Source organism: Macaca mulatta, chromosome 6 (genome assembly GCF_049350105.2).
Source record: "Macaca mulatta isolate MMU2019108-1 chromosome 6, T2T-MMU8v2.0, whole genome shotgun sequence".
In the NCBI taxonomy this organism is placed as follows: Eukaryota; Metazoa; Chordata; class Mammalia; order Primates; family Cercopithecidae; genus Macaca; species Macaca mulatta.
Genome location: NC_133411.1, coordinates 150,720,464 through 150,731,548, shown reverse-complemented (window position 1 = coordinate 150,731,548; position 11,085 = coordinate 150,720,464). Strand labels below are relative to the sequence as shown.

The window sequence follows — 11,085 nt, the reverse complement described above, 5'->3', positions numbered from 1 at the left end:
CTGGAAGCGGGTGGAGATCTGTGGGGAGTGAGACTTCACTGCCGGAGGGTTGGAGCAGAAAGAGAGGTGTGATTAAGTGATGTGACTGAGACAGAGTCGAGGGGCTCTTCCTCATTCCCCCAATTCCCAGTGCTCCAGACATCTAGACAAGCCTCCTCAGAGGGGAATGTGGTGGATGAAGAAGGAAAAGAGACAGGTAGTACCAAGAGCTCTCCCTATTCCTACCTTATGTGAGGCTCTATCCTTTTACCCTTCCTGGGGACATGCCCACTTGAGAGGAGGTCTCCAGGGAACTAGAAGGCTCCCAAGAAATGAGAGGGAAAATTGGAGTGAGTGGTCAGGGATGTTCAGGAATCTCCCCTAGGAAGGTGAGCTAGAGGTGGGCAGAGGCCTCAGAATGTCAGCTACTTTTATGGTACCCCTCTCCAGCACCCCCACTGAGGAGTTGGTAGGGGCTGGAGACTGTCAGCTTCCTCCCGACTCTGTCCTTCCCATCAGTATGTTGGGCTATGAGAAAACAAAAGTGGCCTAGTGGGGGTTGGGTGCAGAGAAAGGGAGATAAGCCTAAGGCAAGAAGGGCCAGAAGAGGGGTGGGTGAGTGAGTGAGTGCAGATGCTTGTGGCTAGGGCAGGGAGGGAGCTTCTTAGAAGCTTCATCTGCCAGCACCTGGGAAGTGATCCCCAGCCCTTACCCTCTCCTGATGTTCCCACCTCAGGCAAAGCTGCCCCTTGGACAGGGACTATTGGAAATCTCAGAGTCCTGGGATATTGTGCTGTGGGGGATTCCTTGGAAAGGGGCCCTCTAGGTTATCAGAACCTTCAGTAAAGCTTCCCTGGGGGAGAAGGGTAGTGAAACAGGTACCCTCAAGCCTAGGGTTTCCTGAATCTGAGCCATCGACTCTCCCTCAACCATAGTCCCCAGAACAGTCGTCTTGGTGTTTGCTTATTTTGGTTATTTTTTGATCAGATATTTTGGCACTGAGCACACTGCCTCCTGTTGCCATAGCAGCCGTGACAGGGGCTGAGGCACCGTGAGAAAAATACCAAAATTAATGAGTGAGCTAAAGTGCAGTCGAGAGAAAAACAAGGTTAAAAAAAGAGTTAAAACAGTAATGAAAACAGGCTTTCCAGCTTCACAGCAGAGCAGCTGCTGAGGCCTCCCCAGAGCAGCAGCCCCCACCCAGCCTAGGGCTCCTGTCATCTCCCAGACCTCAAGGCAGGACTCACTTGGCTTCCCCCACCCAGCTCTCACTGACCCAGCAACATCCACTTGGGGACCACCCTAGGCACAACAGTAGATCAGCTCCAACAGTACATCAGCTTCCATCTCAGGTAATATCTTGCCTTCCAGAACAGTTTGTCATCTCCTAGACAATAGAGTCTCAGCCACAGCCCCCACACAATAATGGTCCAGCAAAATTACCAGGAAATGGCCTCCTAGCTACACCCAAGCTTTAAAGTTATAGCTGCAGGCATCCCAGCTAGAGTCCTGCATACAGCAACAGCCCATCCACAATCCTGAGCAACAGCATCTTAGCTATAGCCAATCCCCAGTATGCTGTCATCACAGCTACAGCCCCAGGACCAATAGCAGCTCAGCTACAGTCCTATACACAACAGTAGCTCTGCTCCTATCCCAGGTAACAGCCTGTCTCCCAGGTACAGGCTCCTAGCAACAGCCTCTCATCTCCTAGGACCTAGGCAATGGATCCAGCTACAGTCCCATCTACATCATATTAACAGGGAACAGCTTCTCAGCTACAGCTAGTCTCAGGTGTGCCAGCCTCATATCTATAGCTTCAGGCTCAACAGCATATCTGTTACAGCCCTCCTTCAACATGCACACACACGCCCATATACACACAGCTTGGTGATAGCTTCTCAGGTAATCTTATTGGCTATAGCCTAGGCACACCAGCATCAGAGCATTGCAAGTGTCCCAACTACAATCAGAGGCAGCAGGCTTGGTGTTACAGTTCCAGGTCCTACAGCATCCTAGTTCACTTAGCCACAGCCCATCCCAGGTACACAGATATCACAGCAAGCACCCCAACCATTCCCATACCCGGCATCACCTGGTTCCAATCCCTGACCACAGTCTCAGCTGGAACTCAGGCACCATCAGTTTCAGGAGCTTCCCCCAATGCTTCACTTGCCAAGCAGGTCCTCCTCCCACTTTGGTACAGGGCCAAAAGTCTGACTTCTCTCCTCTTCAAATGCCACCGCCCTTGCTCCCCAACCGTCCTCCCAGTCCCTGCTTGCTCACCTGCCCTCCTTCCTGGGGAAAAAAGGCCCCAATTCTCATATCTACATTGCCCCTGACTCAGGGGCACAGAGCCCAGCCTGGCAGCTGGGGTAGGAGGGGCTGGGGAGTAGGGAGAAAAGTAGGCACACCCTGGTGCTGCTTCTCTGGCCCAGTTCTGCTCCTACCACTTGGTCCAGAATTTGAGTTTGATGGTGGTGGAGCAGGAAGGATGGAGGAGAACATCTGGGAGATTAGCATTTCCTGCCCAGCTCTGCGGCTGCTGAGCCTGCTCAGCCCTGAGCAAGGGAGGAGAACAGAGGAGCCTTTGAATGGCTCCCAGCAAGCAGACTGGGGAGGGTTTGCTGCATTGGGCAGCAGGCACACGCTGGGGGCAGGGAGACTGGGGCAGCTCTTCTGTGGAAGATTTCTTCTCTCTGGGCCACTGATTCCCTCCTCGGAGCTGTGCTCAATGATGTGGAGAGTATGAGCTTTCGTGAGACAGAAAGAAGCTACTTACAGGACAGACCCTCCCCCCTCTTTCAGCAGATTATCCCATCTCCCATCTAGAGCCCCGCCCCTGGGCTCCTGGGGCTGAGGGATAGAGCAGGGCCCAGGCCAGAAAAGGAGTCCAGTTAAGGGGGGCTGCTCTGGGAGAGATCTTGCACAGACTTTGCTTGCCCCCTTAGCTAGCCAGAGATTCCACTCTTACCCTGAAGAGCATCCCACCGAGAGAGGCCAGAGCTGAGAAGAGAAGGAAGTAGAAGAAAGAGGAAAGGCACAGAAGAGTGGTAGGAACAGGGAAATGGGGAAGGACAGAGATGGGGAGTCAGAGGCTATGGCAAAAAGGGGTCCAGCAACTGATCATCCCATAACGAGAGCCTTTCCTCACGCAGCACTAGGCCTGGCTAGGGATAGCTTTCCTCATTCTTTTGATCTCGAACACTCTGCCTGGGCATGCAGGCGAAGAAGGCAGGAGGTCCTGTTGAACTGGGACACTTGGCAGCCTGGGTTACCAAACCTCGAGCGCAGGAGAGGGAGTTCCCAAGCTGCTCGAAGACCTCTAGATGGCGCCAGAGAGCCAGATCTGAATGGGAGAAACCTAGTATTGGAGTGTGTGAGACACTGCGTGTGACACCGTGTGTGATTTGGTGAGTGTGATTGTGATAGGGAGCGTGTGGCACTGCGAGGGCGTGTGACACAGGCCGTGACACCGCGCGGCCTCGGGGGGCAGGGACCCGGTGACTGTATAATGTAAGTCACTGGCAAATACGGGTGGCCGCAGCACTACGCCGCCCAGAGGGCAGGTAATCAGGGGAACCTCGAATAGCCTGAGCTCAGGCGCAGCACTTCGTCTTCAGCTTGTGTATCTTCCCCATCCTCACTCTAGAGCCCCCGAGTCCCATTAGCCTCCTCCTCCCACGGTCCCCTCCATAGCCCCACCCCCACGGCTTGCTGCGGCCACCTAGGCTGACCGCTCTGCGGCTTCGGCCGGAGGGGGAGGGGTGGACTTTCCCTGAGCGCAGTGGGAAGGGAGGGCCACACAGGGTGATCGGGGATCTGGGCGGGAAGAGGGTGGATATGGAGGAGCAGGTGCCCAGGGAAGAAGGCGCTGTGGGAGACACTTCCCTTGCCTCGACTTCCCAGGGGGCAGACAGAGCTGGGGACAGGTGTTTGAGTAGGGTAAGGAGGGGAATTCAGGAGCGGTCCTAGATGGAGGCTTGGGTGGGATAAGTGTAAGGTGAAGCGCAGAGGAGGGGACGGCCTGTGTACTGGGCCTCGGGTAGTGAAGAGATAGCAAAGGGAGGGGTCCAGGCTTTAGGGAGCGGTGCTTGGGGTCCCCTCCCAGCCGGACCAGAGCGGTCCCGAGCTCCACCTCCCGGCCGAAGGGGGGGCGGGGAGGCGGGCGGGCCGGGAGGGAGGAGGGAGGGAGGGGGCGGGCCGGGCTGTGCGCTCCGCTCTCTGCTGGCTCCGCCGCCGCCGCCGCCGCCGCCGCCGCCGCCTCACACACTCGGGGAGCGGGAGCGCGGCGCGGACGCAAAGCCGCCGGGCTGCTGCGCCCAGAGCCAGCCGGAGCCGGAGCCCGAACCGCAGCGCCAGCCCCAGCCGTGCGGAGCCGCAGCCCGGGCCGGGGCCGGCGGCGGCTCATGGACAGCGGGGCGGGCGACCGGCGCTGCCCGGAGGCGGGTAAGGATCCGGTGGCGGTGGAGGCTGCAGCGGCTTGGGGCCCGAAGCGGTCATGGCCGGCGGGAGCTGAGGGAGGGGCGCTCGGCGGAGCGAGGCCGCGGGGGCCTAGCCCGAGCTCGGCGCGAGGGTGCTGAGGTGGGGGCGGCTGGGAGCCCAGAGTCGGGGATGCGGCCGAGGGATTCCGGTCTCCCAGGTCCGCGGCGAGAAGCCGAGGGAGGGGACCCCAGTCCCCGCGTCCCGAACCTGGGAGCTCTCAGAGAGACGGGGATAAGGAGACTCCAGGAGCGCGCGGCGTGGAGGATGGGTTTGGGGAAGTGCGCGGCCCCCAGTTTGATGGGGGGCTCTCGGAGGACGGAGCAGGCAGGGACCCTTATCCACATCACATACATACACACTTGTTGGGCAACTAGCTCGGCTCACTCAGCCGCTTCCAGCTTCCCGCGGGCACCCAGAGGGCCAGACCGTGGACATATATACACACATACATACATCCGTACATATGTGCACACAGACATACCTCCCGCACACCAGCGCCCACTGGGGCACCGTCACCAGCTCAGAATCCGCTTCAGTGTCTGCACGATCAGCAGCACGGACACGCAACCCGTGGCTTTACAGAGCAACAACACAACCGGGTGTGACACCCCGCGACGTGGACACACAAACACAGTCTCGTGCCCTCATGTACGAGTGTCACAGCCACAGTTGACTACACGAACCCTTCAAAACCTAGCCACCCCCCACATTCCTTTAAGGAACACACCCTAACATATATTATCTCACCCACTTCTTGGCCAGAATATAGGTACACAGCACAGGTCTCCTTGCACCCCTCTACTGCACCCACACAAACACACAACCCAGTATTTCAGCACAAGCTTGACGGCACACACCCTAACACAGGAAGTGGCACCAACAGCAGAGCCTCACAGCCACAAACACAGAATCCACTGCTTCACCCATCTTAACACTGGGTGTCACACACACCTTAAACCAACAGTGTCACATTACATTACACCCTGCAGCTCATACACACAAACACACACACTCCGTTCCTCTCCCTCGGAGTCCAGATTCAGGCAGAAGCCGCCGGGGTCGCTCGGCGAGCCCCAAGCGCCCCGCCACCTTAATCGCGACATTGTTATTGTAAATATCGGCACAGCGGGAAGCCTGGTTCCCTGCCGGCGCCTTCCCAACCCCCACTCCCGGGCCGAACCGGCCGGTGTTCCGGGAACAAACTGGACCTGGCTGGCCCAGCCATGCCGCCTCCCCAGGGCTCCGGGGCCCCAGGTTCATTTGCAGAGGGTGCTAGCCTGGGACAGTGATTGCGACCCTCTTCCGGACATTTAGCTGAGTTTTCTGAGCCATCTGGGTCTCCAGCACACCTGGGTCCCACACACCTTGGTGGGTCCCACACACCTTGGTGGGTCCCGCACACCTTGGTGGGTCCCGCACACCTTGGTTCGTCTCACACCTGGGCGCTCCCTCCGCCTAGTCCGCGCTGTAGGCCAGTGTGTGCGCGGGCAGGCCCTGGAGCCAGAAAGAAGATCGCGGCAGGCACAGGAGCAAAATTTGTAGGCGAGGTGGTCTCGCACCCTTTCCCCCCCAGCTACCCTCTGTAAGTCAGACTTATGGCCTCAGTTTCCCCAACAGTGGTCGGCTACTATTTCTTCTGCCAGGAAAGACTGAGGGTGGCACTGAGGCCTTGGAGGATTGAGCGTAGGGTAAATCCCCCCTCCGCTCGCCACAAGAGGGTCGGTTTTATGAGAATGTCCCCGCCTAGCCGGGTTCGCGGCTTTGTGATTCCAGCGCCGGCTCCCTCCCTGCCCCCTCCCGGCTCCCGCTGCGCTGCTCGCGCCGGCGCCGGCTTGCGGGGGACCCCAGGCCGAGGCCGGAGATGCCGGGGAGGAGGGATTCCCCTCGGTGGCCTGGGTGCGGGGGGCTCAAGGGCTCCCCCAACTAGCTGAGGCGCGTTCTCAACACGCCGCGCCCTAGTCTTGCCTTGGGTTCCTGGAGGCCAGTTGCTGCCAGGGTGGGGGTGGGGCCACCAGAGCCCAAGAAACTGCCGCCGTCCTCCGCCACCCCCCAATCCCCGCAACACACACACACACACACACACACACACACACACACACACAGAGTCGGCGTCCTCTGGGAGGAGTCGCTCCGCGCGCTGGGTGTGTGCTGGGAGCGCCCGCTCACCAAGGCGGTGCGGACTGGGGCTGCTGGGGTTGGCAGAGTCCAGGACTTCGTGCAGGAGGACGCCGCGAGCCTTCTAGCACCTGTTCTGGGTCAACCCTCGGGAGCTGCCAGGAAAGGGGGCCACCCAGAAAGTTTTTATGACAACCCGGATATCTAGCTGTGTTTGGGAGGGGGGGCGCGGGGGTAGTGGTGTTACTTTATTGACGTGAAGGTCTGGGGGTATTGGAACCTGTAATTACAACTAGACTAGGGCATGTGGTGGAATCGAGGGGAGAGGGAGACAGGCCCCCAGAGGTGGCCAGAGGCAGTGTGATAGGGAGGCAAGTCTGGATTCAGTTCTGGCCGCATTTAGTTTTTACCCCTTTTCCTACCCACCTCCAATTCCCAATTCCAAAAGGGACTTGAGCTGGAAGGGGGTGTCTTGCTGGTCTGGCATATTCTTAGCAGAGAGGCTGCTGCTGTGGCTACTTCTGCAGAGGAGCTGGGCAAGGGATAGTAACCTTACTGCTGGGAAGAAGGGGGTTGAAGGGCCAGGAGGGGGCCTACCAGGGTGGGGGAGGAGCTAAGTGGGAATCAAGGTTCAGGGAGGAGTGTGGGGAAAGAAGGAGAAGGTGAGGGCTGCCCCTTCCGTGAGCAAGCATAGGTGGTGCAGATTCTGTTCAACAATGTATTGAGCACCTTTTATCTGCCAGGGCCCATGGTGGGTGGTGAGGATGCAGTAGTAAGATGCGTACCATCATTGCCTTCATAGGACTTACAAAGCAGCGAGGGATTGGCTTGTTTATTCATCCAACAAAGGGGCACCCACTGTGTGCCTGATGCTGGAAATAAAATGGTCTATTCAGCAATTGGAAGACTTAGAAAAAAATGATTTGTCCTTTACATGTGATGTAAATAGACCTTAATGTAACAGACCTTATAGGCATGAGATCTCATTTAATTCTCCCAAATAATTTCAAGAGGCAGGATTCATTATTTCCATTTCACAGTATGGAAACAGGTTCAGAAAAGTAAATTCACTTGGTTAACGTCACACAGCTAGGAAGTGGTGGAGTGAGGGTTCTAACCCCAACAATCTGACTCAAGCATGCAGGTGCCCAGAAGCCCTGCAGAGGCTAATAGAGGGTTGTGGGAGAGAGGGGAGAGGAGCTGAGGTCTGCACACTTGCTTTCAGTGGGAGGCTTCTGTTCAGCTCCACCCCACACAGCCCCATTTGCTTCCCCTCTTCCCCCAGACAGTCCCTTTGTCCCTTGGTGTTTTGTGCCCGCGGCATTGACCGTTGTGTAACAGTGCTGGAGTGAGGGTGGGGAGTCAGAGCTGACCTGGCTACTGGGACAATCGTGGCTGCCTCTGTGTGTGTTTTTTCTCTCTGGCCACAGCACTCAGCAAAATGGACCTTAGTCCCCAGGGTGGGCTGGAAATGAAGTTTCCGGGTGAACCCTCACCTCTGTTCCCATCCCTTCCCAGATGTTGACATAGATAGTATTTCCTTCGGCTTTTCTGGGACTCCGTCCCCTTCTTATCCCTTACTCCTACACCCCTGATGACACTTCTGCTCCTCTATCTGAGGGACATGGGTCCCTGTGCCTGTTCCCCCTGAGGCTTCTCAGGGTCCTGGGTGCCCACGTCACTGGGGGGAGGTGGGGCACCGTTGCCCAGGAAGGCAGTCAGGGCCTGGGGAAGGGCAGATAAGGCGCTGCATGTATCAAAGGCTGCTGTGTGGGACTAATGACTCCCAGTGCCCAACTGCTGGGGACAAAGTTCAGAGATGATGGGGGCAGGGGTGAGGGAAGGCCTCCTTATTGCTGCTCCTGCCCTTCCAGGCCACCCTGGCTCTCTCCCTGCATCTCTAAAGGCACCTGTGTGAACAGCAGCAGCCTAGGAAGCCTGGGCTCACCCATTCCTTGACCCTTAGGCCCACTCTTTCTTATTCCCTACTTACTGGGCAAGGTTGGCAGTCCAAGAATGGTGGGGAGGTGGGTGTGACATAACAAGCATTAGATTCTAGCCTCAGATATTTCTGTTCCTTTCCCCCAGACTCTGGGATGTGAAGAGGCATTCTTATTTCTCAAGTCCTGGCTCTTCCACATACTACTTCTGTGACTTGAGACAGTTTATTCTTTCTCAGCCCACATTTGATCATCTGTAGTATGGGAAGGAGTGTAATAATAAATAGTACCCATTTCAGAGGGTTGGGAGGAAAGAGATCATGTGTGTAAAATGCTTAGTACTGAGTAGAATCTTAGTGTTTGCTGAGATGATAATGAGTGATGATGATGGCAAAGGTGATGATAAGTTTGCAGGGGCTGGGTGCGGCGGTGGCTCACGCCTGTAATCCCAGCACTTTGGGAGGCCCAGGCAGGCGGATCACAAGGTCAGGAGATTGAGACCATCCTGGCTAACATGGTGAAACCCCATCTCTACTAAATAATACAAAAAATTGGGCCGGGCGCGGTGGCTCAAGCCTGTAATCCCAGCACTTTGGGAGGCCGAGACGGGTGGATCACGAGGTCAGGAGATCGAGACCATCCTGGCTAACACGGTGAAACCCCGTCTCTACTAAAAAATACAAAAAACTAGCCGGGCGCGGTGGCGGACGCCTGTAGTCCCAGCTACTCGGGAGGCTGAGGCAGGAGAATGGCGTGAACCCGGGAGGCGGAGCTTGCAGTGAGCTGAGATCTGGCCACTGCACTCCAGCCTGGGCGACAGAGCGAGACTCCGTCTCAAAAAAAAAAAAAAAAAAATTAGCCGGGCGTGATGGTGAGCGCCTGTAGTTCCAGCTACTCGGGAGGCTGAGGCAGGAGAATGGCGTGAACCCGGGAGGCAGAGCTTGCAGTGAGCCGAGATTGAGCTACTGCACTCCAGTGCGAGACTCCATCCCCCCACCAAATAAAAAAGAGTTTGCAGTACCCGGCCTGGCGCGGTGGCTCACGCCTATAATCCTAGCACTTTGGGAGGCCGAGGGGGGGGCAGATCATAAGGTCAGGAGATCGAGACCATCCTGGCCAACATGGTGAAACACCGTCTCTACTAAAATACAAAAAAAAAAAAAAAAAAAAAAAATTAGCCGGGCGTGGTGGCACGCACCTGTAGTATCAGCTACTTGGGAGGCTGAGGCAGGGGAATTGCTTGAACCCGGCAGGCAGAGGTTGCAATGAGGCCAGATCGCACCACTGCATTCCAGCCTGGCAACGGAAAGCTTGCAGGACCTCAGGCCCTTTCTTAACTCCCTGGAATTATCTTAAAGTTGTACCCAGATGATCCGACCATTGCATCACAATTGCTTGGGGGTTTCTCTAGGTCCCACCTCCTGAATAAAGATTCCTAAGGGTGGGGCCAGATAATCCTCATTTTGAAGGAACTCTCCAGATGCTTGAAGGGCCTGAGCCTCTTCAACTCCTTTCCCCACTGTGAGCAGCTCTCCCCCAGCCCTGTTTTCCCCACATTCCTCCTACTTTCTGGGACCTTTCCCCAGCCCCACCATCCTATACCTTCCTTGAGTTGGATATTATCCTGTGGTTCTCCTTCTCTTTCCAATTCAGACGTTAGATACCACAGTCCTTAACTGGTTCTTTTGCTGGCTGGAGGTAAGGCAACTCCTAAGGGTGAGAAAGAGCATGTTGGGGGCGGAGGTAGTCTCACAAGCATGTGTGCCTGTTCTGCCTAGGAGGTTTGAAAGGTTATAGGGCCTCAGGTTGTGACTGTGAGATGGAGGAGGCCTGAGGTAGGGGCTTCATTCGTAGCTCTTGGAGTGGCCACACATCATTCGCTCTGACTGCCAGATCATGGCCCCCTGAATTAATTAGCAGCTAAAGTTTGTGAACAGTCATTTTTCCTGGAAAAATCTGCACCATGGTTTTATAAAATTCTTGAAGGAGGATGTGACCACAAAAGATTAACTATCTTAAATATCCCTGATCTGGAGAGAACAGAGGCAAACAGTGACTGCCTTATTTATTCTCTTGGTCAGGTTTAGGGTAATTCCTGTGGGCTTCCCACATAATGCCTCACCTGCCAAGACTTACGTAGAGAATTGGGGTGCACAATGATACCACCTTGTATATGCAGAGGAGGGTGGCAGCAGGACTCAGTCCCATAAGAAAATGAGGTTCTCTGGTGATGGTCCTTTGGGGATGTGTTTGGACTGGGGTTGAAGTAGTCAGATGAGCCTGTGTCAGGTCCATGCAGGTGGAGGGGAGGTGACTGGAGGCGGGGTGGATCCAAATGGAGTATCAGATAAATTCCTGCTTCCTTTAAAGAGATTAAGATTGCAACGGGAACAAACATTCACACCAATCTGATAACGGCTGGCCGGCCGCACACACTTTAGGGAGGGGCCTGTGCTTGGGGAAGGCCACACAGAGGAGGGGAAGTGTTTGATTTATCTAAGGACTCTGTGCATTCAGTGAACATTTGCTGAAAAGTCTGCTATGTGCCCTAAACAGAGAAGACTTA

At 55.9% G+C, this 11,085-nt stretch overlaps 1 protein-coding gene across 6 annotated transcripts in view; it reads left to right on the top strand.

Moving 5' to 3' along the window:
* Positions 1–4,246: 4,246 nt before the first annotated feature.
* PCDH1 (protocadherin 1) overlaps positions 4,247–11,085 on the top strand; it is a 28,429-nt gene continuing 21,590 nt past the window's right edge. For all 6 annotated transcript variants that reach the window (XR_013394900.1, XR_013394902.1, XR_013394901.1 and 3 more), the window contains exon 1: positions 4,247–4,428. Coding sequence is in view for 2 of the 6 variants with exons in the window: in XM_015141091.3 (XP_014996577.1) it covers positions 4,389–4,428 (40 nt within the window). In the remaining 4 variants the exon portion in view is untranslated. The remainder of the gene's footprint in view (positions 4,429–11,085) is intronic.